The sequence below is a fragment of the Nilaparvata lugens genome, chromosome 9 (assembly GCF_014356525.2).
Source record: "Nilaparvata lugens isolate BPH chromosome 9, ASM1435652v1, whole genome shotgun sequence".
NCBI lineage: Eukaryota > Metazoa > Arthropoda > Insecta > Hemiptera > Delphacidae > Nilaparvata > Nilaparvata lugens.
In genome coordinates, this window is record NC_052512.1 from 21,925,133 (window position 1) to 21,940,369 (window position 15,237).

The 15,237-nt window shown below is 32.8% G+C and overlaps 1 protein-coding gene across 2 annotated transcripts in view; it reads left to right on the forward strand.

Annotated features, from left to right (window-relative positions):
• Positions 1–15,237, forward strand: part of LOC111057429 (ras GTPase-activating protein 1) — a 101,558-nt gene that overhangs the window by 42,239 nt on the left and 44,082 nt on the right. For both annotated transcript variants that reach the window (XM_039435631.1, XM_039435632.1), the window contains exon 10: positions 4,572–4,769. In XM_039435631.1, the coding sequence (XP_039291565.1) occupies positions 4,572–4,769 (198 nt within the window). The remainder of the gene's footprint in view (positions 1–4,571; positions 4,770–15,237) is intronic.

Sequence of the window (15,237 nt, forward strand, 5' to 3'; positions counted from 1 at the left end):
TCTAAGATTTCACATTAGTGTATGCTGTCCGATAAAAAAAGTCAAAGTAAAAAGTAAATTAAACAAAGTAGATGAATGGATAACTGAAGATATCCTTACTCAAAGAAATATTGTTAGGGAAGCTTATGAGGAATTTAAATTAGTGAGGGATGTTCCGAGTGAGGTCAAATACAAATGTCTAAAGAAAAACTATGCAAAAGAAGTGAGGAAAGCTAAGTGTAAGAAAACAGCTGAAATATTAACAACTAGTACCAATTTTAACTCTGCTGTTTGGGAGGTAATTAATAGAAATAGGAGAGCAGCTCAAAAGATACAGTTACTAATGTCCCTAGGATAATCGATGAACATGGAAATTATATGGATGATAGTATAGACATTTGTAACTTTTTCAATAAATATTATCAACAGGTTGCATATAATCTCCAAAAGTCACTGAACACTAATACTTATAATACAACTACATTAAATGCTGAGCCAATTGAAAAGGTATTTAAATTTCATCCATTATCAAGAGATGAGTTGTCAAGAATAATAAAAATTTGAATAACAAAAAAACAGTAGGATTGGATGGGGTCTCAAGCAAAATTTTAAAAGAATGTGAAAATGAATTACTGGACCCTTTATTGCATCTCCTTAATACTTCACTAGAGCAGGGTATTTTCCCTGATGATCTGAAACAAGGAAAAATTTTGCCAATTTTCAAGAGCGGTGATTCTGAAAGAGTTGAAAATTATAGACCCATTAGTATTCTAAATGTAATAAGTAAAATTTTTGAAAGAGTAGTTTTAAATAGGTTATTGATGCACCTGGAAGAAATTAATTTCATATGTGATGAACAGCATGGGTTCCAGAAAGGGAAATCTACTAAGACTGCAATAGTATCCCTTGTTGAAAGACTAATAGATATAATAGATTCAGGTGAGAAGGCAGCCGCAATATTTCTTGATTTATCCAAAGCTTTTGATTGTGTGAACCATAGAATATTATTGGAAATACTAAAAACTGTAGGTGTGAATGGTATAGAACTAAAATGGTTTGAATCATATCTCATAGGTAGAAACCAGTGTGTTGAGCTTACCAAGGTGGATGGGAATGAAATAGTAAAAATTAAATCTCAAAAACTGGAGGTCCAGGCTGGAGTACCTCAAGGCTCAATTCTGGGTCCCTTACTGTTTCTGTTGTATGTGAACCAATTACCAAAAGAGTTAAAAGATCACAGAGCTCTGTTGTTTGCTGATGACACATCGCTTATCTTTAACAATTATTTATTAGATAGTCTAGAAATAAATGCTTTTACTGGAGTACAGTCAATTGTCCAATTCTTGAAGCAAAGGCAATTAACAATAAATAGTAAGAAATGTCAATTCCTACAATTCAAAAGTAAATATAATTCAGTAGAGGATAGAGAAATAAATGTGTTTGTAGAGGAAAATGAATTAGACCAAGAAGAGAAAGTAGCATTCTTGGGAATTTTATTGGACAGGAAATTAACATGGCATCCTTACATTGAGAGGATATGTAATAAGATATCATCTGGGGTATTTGTCCTGCGGCAGCTTGCTAGGCTGAATGATAAAAAACTACTGTTAACTGCTTACCATGGACTTATACTATCTCATATTAGGTATGCTATTTTAGTATGGGGTAATTCATCTCAACAAAATATGGACAGAGTGTTTAAGATTCAAAAGAAGGCACTCAGATGTATAGAGAAAGTGAATAGGTTAGACTCTTGTAGGCCTTTATTTAAAAAGCTTGGTCTATTAACTGTGCCATCTTTGTATGTATATGAAGTTGTAATGCATGTGAAAACGAGTGGTGTGATCCAGAATTCAGATGTTCATGAGTATAATACGCGAAACAGAGCAGATTATCATATAATGGGTCACAATAGTAGGTTATTTGAACAAAAACCAGATTATATTGGTAGGAAATTTTATAACAAGCTACCTCAAATCTTGAAAAGTAATGATGATTTGAAGATTTTCAAAAAACAAATTAAAAATATTTAGTTGATAAAGCTTTTTATAGTGTACAAGAATTCCTTTCAAACCTAAACTAGGTTGAACTACTTAGTGTTAGAATTATTATGTAATAACATGACTTGTCTTATACTCCATGACTGGAGTCTTTAGGACGTAATCTAAAAAAAAAAACATTTTGCCTCCTCCACACTATACAATAATTTCCAACATAATACAATTTTCAATAAAAAAAAATAGAAAATATGAGAAAATAATAAATCATAAAAATAGCTAATTATAAAACATATAATTATCAACATTATACGAAAACAACTCCTGTATCTTGAATCATTATCCTCACACAATTTCCGAGAGAGAATGAAGACATCATTCATCCAATGAAACCAGCATATTCATAGATACATATCTATTCTAGTCTTGAAAATAAACTCTCAACATCATTTTGTAATAGAAGCCAGGCTTTTACTTTATTTTAAAAATGTTTTCTGTTATTGATTTGCTTCAATTTTGCAGGTAAGTTGTTGAATGGTCTTATTAAAGTATCCACACAGCTGCCGACTGTTATAAATGAAAAGTATCATTGTTTTATTTTATCACAAGGTACACACGTAGTCCTACTGCAAGAAAATGAATATGGGAATGTTCACACAAAGGTAGATTGAGATTGTATGAAGACCATAAGAGCTTATGGTATTCTCATTCTGAAATTATTATAAGATGTTCACCTACTGCTTGTTAAATTGGTTTCAATTCAATATTGTATTAATAGGTTAGGATAGGTTGGATTGGGTTAGTGAACAGGAATCGTCTTATAGTTGCTAGTTTCATCTATACTGTAATAGAGGAAAGAAATGGCTTATACACGTATGGGATAGGAAAATTATGTTTGACGCATCATCACGTCTTGTTGACTGAACTTGAAATTTTGCATATAGATTCTTGAATATCGGGGGACCGAGCTTCGCTCTGGAGTACAAAAGCATACACATTTTATAACGAAAGAGAACATTTTAATATATTTCATAGTTTATAGAATGATATGTTTGCTACAATATTTATTAATTTATCATTTACTATTCTAAACTAATAGCATCTAGTTACTATTTTGGACTTTTTAGAGTAAAAATTTAGCCCAACATTCACAACTATATAATGAAGTTTTCACTTGAGAATTACTTCTATTAATTAATTGTATTAATTATTAGAAATAATTTACTATCCAAAAAAGGAATGCTATTCATACACTATGAACACTGGTCATTGCTAATACTATGTCACATCACTTTATAAACAAAATACTACATGCAAAGGCCAACCAACAGCTGTGTGCATATCTGCTAAAAAAAGTTTTAGTGTTGAAGAATTTTAAGGCGAATTCAACTATTTGATGAATTTGAAAACATCACAAAAATATGTTTCTATTTTGAATATGATTATTATTTTTCATTAATAATAATTAATTTCACCTTTCAAACCCTCAAGGTGTCTTCATCGTTTAGGTCGTGTTTATATTTTTACAGTTTAATCAAAGTACGTATTCTGTAGCAATATTTTTCAACTTTTTACACTACTATTAGATGGAACGCAAAATACGGCTATTTTGTCAATATTTTCACTATAATAACTCAAATTTCCTATTTTTTGTTTTATATTTGAAAAGTGAGTAATATCGGTTGAATTTTGCATTTGAATAAAACATCATGTTTGATAAACGACTCACATTTATTCAAACAGTCGGGCATGTATGGTACACTATTTTTCAGTTTTAATCCTTGCCTGATAATTTTGAAAGCCTCTAGAACTTCTTGATCTGACGGATTCTTCTCCTCAGGTTCGTCACAGTCATCATCATCATCATCATAGTCAGTTCAAAGAATTGAAATGTGTGACAAAAGCAAGAATGGGAAAAAAGTCCAGTCGTTCACCTGCTTGGTCTACAATAATGAACCCATCGACAAAAGACAAAGAAGAATGGCGCAAATTGATACGGAGAGCCCACCACAAATGACATGGGAAAATGATGATGAAACACTTTATGAACTATTAAAGGGAATTGGATAAAATATTAATTTTATTTCAACTTGAAAGCTTTTAGAATTCAATTTCCAGTAGCTTGCATTCAATTTCCGACATGTGTTTCACCCTCTATTGCTCTATTGACTGTCTACCACTATCTTCTTCCTTCTTCCTACCTGAATTGCCATTATTTTTAGTCTATTGACCTTTCTGCTGAAACTAAAAAATTCCTTAAAAATGACCGTCTGCTTCCTATACACACTACACTTTGTATGTTGAAGTCAAGAGAAAACTTTGTTGTTGAGAGGTCCGAAATTCGTTAAATAGAGGTAAATAAGCAGCAAAAACTAAAATGTCATGGGACCAGGTAAAAATTCGTTGTCTAGAGGATTTCGTTAAGTGGAGGTTCGTTATAGAGAGGTTCGACTGTATACTAGTACTCTATCAGCAACCTTGAACATTTCCCGAAAATACTAATCTTGAAGAAAAGATAGAATACGAATATATCCGTTGGTGTAGGGCGTTGATGTTGCAAATGTCAATTATGACGTGGACCCGACTATGTTTCAGACGGTGAAGGTGGCCCGCACCAAGGTGAAGACAGGCAGTAGTGATGTGGTGTGGGACGAGGAGTTCACCCTGGACGACGTGCCTCCCGATGTTCTCACATTCACCATCACACTCTACAACAAGGCGAAACGCAGCAAGGACACTGAGGTGGCTGAGTGCACTGTCGAACTGGCATCGCTCACCAATGGCGGTGATGAGGTACCTATACTATACTATACCTTATTCATTCATTCATTCAATCAATCATCTACGAACCCGCGCTTCGCAAGGCGGGTAGTCCGGGCGCAAATGTCATTCCGTCGTCATTTTTGGGTAACTTCGTTAGGTCTAGCATAATAAGGATCGTGATGATGATAAGTCGAAATCACAGGCAAACACCTCGGAAACAAGATGGCCGCCAAAATTTTCAGGGTGTTGCTATATCGCTTGTATTTCAATAACCATTCAAGATATTCAACCATTTTTCAAGACGAAAATATTTTTAAAATCTTCCTCTACAATTTTTGCTTCATCAAATTTTCCTCTAAAACGCATACTTTTCTAGTTACAACCTTCAAAAGCCCAAAAAAACTTCTTTTTCAATTGTTTTTAAAAATGTCATTCCAATATAACTTTTTTGTGCAAGAAATTCACAAAATGCATATTCTCAAAATATGAGAAAAATTTTAATCTATGAAATTTCGAGCGTTTTTTCTACTTTGGAACGATATATCTTCATGCGCTGTACGTCAAAAAATGAGACCTCCAGCGCCCTCCAAAGAAAACCCTGCATGATTTCTGGTGCGTGAGGTAACAAGCTAGAACTATAAAATCGATTTTTCATGGCTACTTTAAGATAGAGACTTGCAAATGGTCTCAATCTCTTCGTTACAACAAGCCGGATAAGAATATTGATTATGGAAACAAAGAAAATATTCGACATCGTTTAAAAATTCAAGATGGCGGTCATTATTCACAGGAATTTTTATATCGCTTGCTATTCAGTTATTGTGAGAGATATCGTATTAGTTTTATCACCAAAGTGTTTAGAATACCAAACTATGATGTTCGAGAGTATCGTCTCATTTCGACCACTCTTTTCATGATTTATTCAACTTCAAAAACTTGAAACATACATTTTTCGGGGACAATATTTCACTTTCCACTCAGTAAATGTATTCGCAGTAGAGATACACTAGTGTTATTGGTACACTGTTTTAGAATATTTCCAAGTAGTCATGAAAAAATCGATTTTATAGTTCTAGGTTGTTACCCCATGCATATGGAAAAACGCACCAGAAATCATGCAGGGCTTTCTTTGGAGGGCGCTGGAGAACTCATTTTTTGACGTACAGCGCATGAAGATATATCGTTCCAAAGTTGAAAAACCTCTCTAAATTTCATAGATTTAAAATTTCTCTGTATCTCTTGCACAAAAAAAGTTATAATGTAATGAAATTTGAACAAATGTGGAAAAAAGGTTTTTTTGGGCTTTTGATGGTTATAACTAAAAAAAAATATGCGTTTTAGGGGAAAATTTTATGAAACAAAAATTGTAGAGGAAGATTTAAAAAATATTTTCGTCTGAAAAAACGGTTGAATATCTTCAACGGTTATTGTACTACGGGACGCGTACTATACAAGTGGTGATTGAGTGGAATATTTCTTATTAATTCATTAATCTAAGCCATCTAAATCCAAAATTTATAGTTTCTATGTTTATTTTGGACTAAAATTGTAACCTTATCTTGGATTGGTGTCATCACCTATACATTTTGAAGAGAAATAGCACAAGGATTACCTTATTATTTTATCTACCAATGTTATTACATCAGTGTTATTTGTAAAGTACTCAGAAGTTGAGTAGACGCTCCTTGGTACATCAGGAACTGTGATCTCCACCGCGACCTGGGAGTGGCGAAATCATCAGTCAAATCCAAAGATTTGCAGAAAAACATGAGGAAATACTTGATCAACATGTGAACGTGGAAGCAATCCAGCTGCTCAACATGCATGGAGTTAGAAGACTTCAACGCAGAAAGCCACACCAATTAGTTTAGTGCTAAAGTGTTCAAATGGAAGTGCAAAGGCAGAATACTGTATCCTTTTATGCTAAAAATAATCTTCAATTTAATCCTTGACCTATATAGAAGGCTAAACCAATGGGTTTTCAATTCTCAATTTATTCACAACACACAAAAATACAATGATTAAAAGCAATGTACAACAAAACAATAACAATAACAATGATATTAGTACATTAAAAGACAATATTGCTAAAATGATGTGTGCTGGGAGAAAGAGGGGGAAAATACCTTGCCAACTATGGTTTCCCATGTAATAGGCATGTAAGGCATAACTGAAAGGGAAGGGTGTGTGATAGGGAAGTGGAAAAAGGTAGGTAGATAGGCATGGCTGAGGGAAGGGAAGATAGGATGTGAATTAACGCTCCAGGAAACGGTTACAATAATTTAAAGATTGAAAAAATAATTGATTTTTATCCAATTAATAATAATAATAATAATAATATCGAGTGACCTGGCTGGCTCAGGTCTGGTGTCAGAGGTGTTTGGATGACCTTGAGGTTGTGAATGAAAGTCATACATAATTTCGCTCCTTGGTTTTGGAAGATTTAGTGTTATAAATAGTCACGGATAAGTACAAATTTTGTATTAATTTCATTATTAATTGTTTCTTGATCACGTTTTATCATTTTGTTTTAGATTTTAATTCTTAATTCTATTTTATAAGCCAAAAATCGTTTAGAGGTTATTTTGAGGTTAGGTTTTCGAGATTTAAAAATAAACATAGATAGTTTACTTGACTAAAATTATAACCAAATTAAAATCCTATCATTTATAAATCAATTATTATTATTGCAAGTAATATAATTTCTTAGATAAGAAGATGAGCTCAAGTAGAACACCGAAGGTTAATAATAGAAATGTAAACATAGCGGGAGTACTTACGCGTTCCCAAAACCAAAATTCAAAAACGCCAAAACCAAAAACCCCAGTTCTTCAAACTACTTTAGCCGAAAAAGTTGCTCAACTACAAAGTAGCCACACTAATTTAAAAAACCAATTAGAAGTAACTCTAAAAACGTCTGAGGAAGAAAGGTTAGGGATGGTAGAAGAAATTAAATCTTTGGAACTGATTATAAAATTACAAGATGAAGACCATAAAAAAGAAATACTAAATCTAAAAAATCAATGTAATCTAATGTCGGAGGAAATAAAGAAACTAAAATCTAAATTTGATAATACTAAATGTATGATAGAACCTCCGTCCAAATGCAAAAAAATAGAATCTAACCTAAATGCTCTGAAAATGGTCGAAATAAAACGTACAGTGAGGTTTTGAAGACAGCAACCAAAAATATAGCTGAGGGAAATAAAGATAGGAAAGGGAGAGTTCTGCTACTGACGTCCAGTCATGGACGTGATTGCAGTGATCTCCTTGATAAAAGATTGAAAAATAAATTTGATGTCCAATGTTTTTTCAAGCCAAGTGCATCAATTAATGCAGTTGTAGAGTCAGCTAGGGAACAAACTAAAGACTTTGATGAAAATGACTATCTAATTGTACTGGGTGGCTCAAATAATATAAATGAACCTAACTTGAATCATCTTCCTCAAGTAACAGAAAAAATCAAGGAAATTGTGCCACTCAGCAAAAAAACAAACTTAATAATAAGTACTATTCCTAATAGGCCAGAATTAAATGAAGCAATCAATTCGACAAACAAATCAATCCATAATACAATCAACAGCCTAAAAAATAAGAATTCTAAACAACTGGGGATTTGTTTTCTAAATGAAAGGCTGAAAAGACATAACTTCACTAATCATGGGTTGCATCTAAATCGATCTGGCAAAGTAATCTTTTGTAATAGATTGGCAGAGCTGATTGAAAGCCGTTTGCAATCCTCTGGTTTAAAAACAGTCAAAAAAACAAATAACGATTTTTTAGTAAATTGGCTCAAAACAGGGAAAGGGAAATAGCTACAAATGCTAGAGATAGAGTAGCACAAGATGGTAAGGTTTTTAGTATTTATCATCAAAATATTCAGTATCTTCGCAACAAAATTGACAGATTAGAAGTATTTCTTAAACAGGAGGATCCTGACATTGTTATTTTCACAGAGCATGGCTTAAAAATAAAGGAAATAAATCAAGTTAGGATTCCAGGCTATTCACTGAGATCAGAATTTTGTAGAATAGCTCATAGAAGTGGTGGTGTATGTATATTCACTAGCAATGCTAAACATACCCAAACTTATGAACTGGATTTTGTTAAGAGATTTTCTGTTGAGATGGATTTAGAGGTGACGGGACTAAGGTTAAAAATTGATGATCGATTTGAGGTAGCAGTGTTAGGTATCTATAGGTCACCAAATGGAGACTGGCAAAAATTTTGTGAGCTGCTCCATACACTTTTGGAAATTACAACCGCTCGTTTCACAAATGTTATAGTAGTAGGAGATTTCAATACCGATTTTGCCAGGCAGGATAAAATGACAGAGGATATTAGAGATATTATTAATATGAATAATTTAGAAATTAAGGTCCACGAATATACAAGAGTAACTCGAACTTCACAGACAATTATTGATAATATCCTCACAAATATAGAAGGTTGTAATGTCAGGTTAGGTAGCTCAGATCTATCAGATCATAACTATCAAATTTTAGATGTTAAGTTGCAGGGCCAGAATCCAAGCAGAAAAAAAACTTTTGTGAAAGAAATTCAGCAATATGAGCTAGGAAATATAAATTGTTTGAAGCAGGAACTGCTTCAAGAAAATTGGAGTAGTGTTTATAACAGTTGTAACCTAAATTACAAATATAAGCAATTCATTGATACTCTAAGATTTCACATTAGTGTATGCTGTCCAATAAAAAAAGTCAAAGTAAAAAGTAAATTAACAAAGTAGATGAATGGATAACTGAAGATATTCTTACTCAAGAAATATTGTTAGGGAAGCTTATGAGGAATTTAAATTAGTGAGGGATGTTCCGAGTGAAGTCAAATACAAATGTCTAAAGAAAAACTATGCAAAAGAAGTGAGGAAAGCTAAGTGTAAGAAAACAGCTGAAATATTAACAACTAGTACCAATTTTAACTCTGCTGTTTGGGAGGTAATTAATAGAAATAGGAGAGCAGCTCAAAAAGATACAGTTACTAATGTCCCTAGGATAATCGATGAACATGGAAATTATATGGATGATAGTATAGACATTTGTAACTTTTTCAATAAGTATTATCAACAGGTTGCATATAATCTCCAAAAGTCACTGAACACTAATACTTATAATACAACTACATTAAATGCTGAGCCAATTGAAAAGGTATTTAAATTTCATCCATTATCAAGAGATGAGTTGTCAAGAATAATAAAAAATTTGAATAACAAAAAAACAGTAGGATTGGATGGGGTCTCAAGCAAAATTTTAAAAGAATGTGAAAATGAATTACTGGACCCTTTATTGCATCTCCTTAATACTTCACTAGAGCAGGGTATTTTCCCTGATGATCTGAAACAAGGAAAAATTTTGCCAATTTTCAAGAGCGGTGATTCTGAAAGAGTTGAAAATTATAGACCCATTAGTATTCTAAATGTAATAAGTAAAATCTTTGAAAGAGTAGTTTTAAATAGGTTATTGATGCACCTGGAAGAAATTAATTTCATATGTGATGAACAGCATGGGTTCCAGAAAGGGAAATCTACTAAGACTGCAATAGTATCCCTTGTTGAAAGACTAATAGATATAATAGATTCAGGTGAGAAGGCAGCCGCAATTTTTCTTGATTTATCCAAAGCTTTTGATTGTGTGAACCATAGAATATTATTGGAAATACTAAAAACTGTAGGTGTGAATGGTATAGAACTAAAATGGTTTGAATCATATCTCATAGGTAGAAACCAGTGTGTTGAGCTTACCAAGGTGGATGGGAATGAAATAGTAAAAATTAAATCTCAAAAACTGGAGGTCCAGGCTGGAGTACCTCAAGGCTCAATTCTGGGTCCCTTACTGTTTCTGTTGTATGTGAACCAATTACCAAAAGAGTTAAAAGATCACAGAGCTCTGTTGTTTGCTGATGACACATCGCTTATCTTTAACAATTATTTATTAGATAGTCTAGAAATAAATGCTTTTACTGGAGTACAGTCAATTGTCCAATTCTTGAAGCAAAGGCAATTAACAATAAATAGTAAGAAATGTCAATTCCTACAATTCAAAAGTAAATATAATTCAGTAGAGGATAGAGAAATAAATGTGTTTGTAGAGGAAAATGAATTAGACCAAGAAGAGAAAGTAGCATTCTTGGGAATTTTATTGGACAGGAATTAACATGGCATCCTTACATTGAGAGGATATGTAATAAGATATCATCTGGGGTATTTGTCCTGCGGCAGCTTGCTAGGCTGAATGACAAAAAACTACTGTTAACTGCTTACCATGGACTTATACTATCTCATATTAGGTATGCTATTTTAGTATGGGGTAATTCATCTCAACAAAATATGGACAGGGTGTTTAAGATTCAAAAGAAGGCACTCAGATGTATAGAGAAAGTGAATAGGTTAGACTCTTGTAGGCCTTTATTTAAAAAGCTTGGTCTATTAACTGTGCCATCTTTGTATGTATATGAAGTTGTAATGCATGTGAAAACGAGTGGTGTGATCCAGAATTCAGATGTTCATGAGTATAATACGCGAAACAGAGCAGATTATCATATAATGGGTCACAATAGTAGGTTATTTGAACAAAAACCAGATTATATTGGTAGGAAATTTTATAACAAGCTACCTCAAATCTTGAAAAGTAATGATGATTTGAAGATTTTCAAAAAACAAATTAAAAAATATTTAGTTGATAGAGCTTTTTATAGTGTACAAGAATTCCTTTCAAACCTAAACTAGGTTGAACTAAACTACTTAGTGTTAGAATTATTATGTAATAACATGACTTGTCTTATACTCCATGACTGGAGTCTTTAGGATTCTTTAGTTAGAATCTTTAGTTTTCAGGTCGCAACTGATCAATTTCAGGGCCTCTGACATGACCTAACGACTGCTTTTTAGGCAGCCGGGACCGACGGCTTAACGTGTCCATCCGAAACACGGGAGTGGCCTGAGATAAATATCTTGCCCGGGCCGGGATTTGAACCCGGGCCTCTGAATCATAAAGCCAGCATCTGATCCACTCGACTACGGCCACTCCTTTAATGATTTCTTTCTTCATTTTCTTTGCAATTTTAGCATTGTTGAGATGATGATCCGGAATTTTATTGATTACTAGCAGGAACCCGTGCTTCGCAAGGATCTATTTTCAAACTTGATAATCTGAAAACTTGACGTAATGAAATTTTAAAGAACTTAAAAATGGGCCTATAACCATCCTTGGTTAATTAAGAATCTAGCCTATAAGCAAAATTTCAAGTTAATTAGTCCAGTAGTTCAGACGTGGTGATGCGTCAAACATAATTTTCCTATCCCATACGTGTATAAGCCAACTCTTTATTTTATTATAGATATGGTTAACGACTGCAAGAGATAGGAGTGTGGAACAGAATAGTTGTGAAACTATGATAGCGCCAGAAGTGTCTCAAACACAATAGTAGGTACTACATGAACTTTTTGAAAGTGATTTAAAAAAAAAAGTTAAAACAACAGAACTGAAAATTGTCAACCTTATCATTCTACCTCCATTTAGAGAGGCTTTTGTTTGAGCCGAATGAAATCTTCTATCTTCTATATATATAAAAAAATGTCTGTTTGTGTGTTTGCTCCCTATGACTTGAAAAATACTTTACATAACGGCATGAAACTTTGGAAATATGTTGTGTGAATATTGGGAATGGTTTCTGACCAGAAATTTCAATAGGGCTTTCGAAATTGTCGGCCTAGCGGCTACCGAAGAACGGAAAGATGATCATGATTCAAGATTATATTGAGATAATATGATTTAGCATCTAAAGTTACCAGATGTAATAAACACGTCACCCTATGATAAATTGTGTAGGCTACTGGTATTACAACGGTAGTTTTGAGTTGAAGTGTAGTTGATTGGTACCAGCTGTAGATAATAGCTCCTTAGAAGACCTATACAAATAATTATCACTCCCCTATCATTGAGTAACTGGAAAATGTTGAAAAAATTATTTGCCTTATTTAGCTTATTTATTATACCTTATTTAGCTTAGCTTATTTTCATCCTGAAAATCCTAAAATGGAAGATGGAAAGAATATGTAATTCCTGGTGATGATTCATCGTACATCGCATATTTCCTGGACCATCTATTGACAATCAACAACTATGAAAACATTGAACTCATCTTTGAAAAACTAATTTATCCTATCTATTTTTTTTTAATTCAACACTTTACTGTGTTAATATTTTAACAACCAATTGAACCAATTGATGTTAATATCATCAACCAATTGATTGAGAAGAATATGTTTTGGGAATAATGAATGCTGCAATACTAATAAGCACATAGGAAGTCCGATGTGAATGAAAATATTGATTGTCAGATAAATTTCATGATTCACCAAATAAAGTGAAGTGTACATTGACTTTCGGCGGTGCAAAGTTCGCCAGGTAAGCTAGTTGTAAATAAAGCTTTATTATTAAAAGTCAACACTGAAAAAAGACAGGCTCAATCACCAGGAATACTATAAATTCTGTGAAGGACCAGTAAGCCATTAATTTTGATTAGTTTAATCACTTACATTATGGACAATCAATACGTATGACATTTATTAGCCACAAAATAAAAAACTTTAATTGAAGTGACCCCGACTACTACAATATGAATAACCATTTAGATCAAATAAAATATATTACTCACATCTCTCATCAACTCGTACTTCTTGTTCACAAAATATTAACACAAAAATATAAGTTATATTGAATGAACTCACGGCTAGTACTCAAGTTTGTCTTTTTCTGGCCATGCTACAGATGAATATAGGTTTATGTTTGACATCTTGTTTTTTTAATCTTGTTGTCTATTAAGAAATTTTTCAATGTGATTTTTTTTTGCAATAAAATTTGAAAAAAAGAATTATTATCAACAAACTCCTAACCAAAGAAAATATCTGTGCTCTGTTGTAATCGGAATGTATGAGACTCATACAACAATGGAACAAACACGTGGCAAGCTAGCGCTTTCGATTCATGGAAAATTAAATTCGATCAGCTGATTGATGAAATTATTTTAAGCTTTCCAATGATTATAACATTATGTTAGAATATCATGTGTCAATTATCTCGGTTCCATATGGCATTCACCTTACCATGTTCATAACCTTACTAAATATGATCCTTTTTCATCCTTTGAAACCCTTAGAGGCAAAATATCTCAAAATCCGTTCTTAGTGCGCGTCTAGCATGTTTGAAGAATATTTGTGCAAAGTTTCAAGTCTGTAGGACAATTAGTTTGAGCTGTAGTGTGATTTTACATTAAAATTTTCGAAAAATGCCCTCTCCTGACCCCCCTGTGCTCCTCATCGAAATTTTTCTGCATAGATCTAATTTTTTTTCGTAGCTGAACAAAAAAGTTCCTCATGACTTTGCTGTGCAATGAGCGGTTTAAAAGTACAAAATTTTGGGGGGGGCCCAGCTCCCTCAGGGGGGAAAATTTCTGAAAATCCTTTCTTAGTGGATGTTTTCAGGCTACCATAAACAATCGTGCAAAATTTCAAGTTTTTAGGCTCAGTAGTTTGGGCTGTGGTGTGATTTCAGTCTGTCGGGGCTTAGCCTTTTATAAGTATAGAGATTATAGTACTTCTTAGATAAATAAGTTGCCGTCTAATTGTTTCAATATTAGTATTATATATCAAATACTTATTTCAAGTAGGTCTCAAGCGGTAATGTCTATTTAATGAGTTGTTAGTGCATGGAAAATTGGTTCTATTTTTTTATATATTTAATTACATTTTCAACATAACTGTCTAACTGTCAAAACCTTGTATTCCTCGATTAGGTCAGTCGGGAAAAATCTGGGTTTATTTAAAATAGATTTAATTATTAATTTGTGCATTATGAACAGTTGTTCCAAATGGGAATTATAACACCCTCCCCCCCCCCCATACTGCTACTCCGTATTGCATTATCGACTGTGCTATAGCAAAATAAAGCATTTTAAGATGAGTCGGATTCAGAATTTTCTAGCTGCATAAAATTTGTAAGAGAGGTATTTCATCCTTCTGCAGATGAATTTAATATGGAATAAATATTTTATATTTTTTACCTTCACAAACAATATTCTTATGAATTTAAGTCAAAGTAAAATAACTTATTAGTCTTTAACTAGCTGCTATAAAAATAGGGGGAAAAGAAAAAAAAGGGTTATTTGTATCGTAAATGAATAAGATTTAATTATAGTTTACTATTCTTTCTATAGTGAGGTCCACGTTATCATGGCAGTGTTTGATTAGCAATGGTATTGCTATCCTTGTCTATCATTCAACAAAGCGGATGGAGCTATCTCTTTCTCGCTTTGCTCTGTTGCCAGATCGTATTTTAACAATGTGAAATTAATAATTAACAAAAAAATTATCTTAATTATAAAAGTTCATTATGAAATTATTGAAAAATATAATTTCTTGCTTAATAAAATATAACTGATTATTATAAACGAGAATGAACCGTTAAATAAACCTGTATCAGCCACC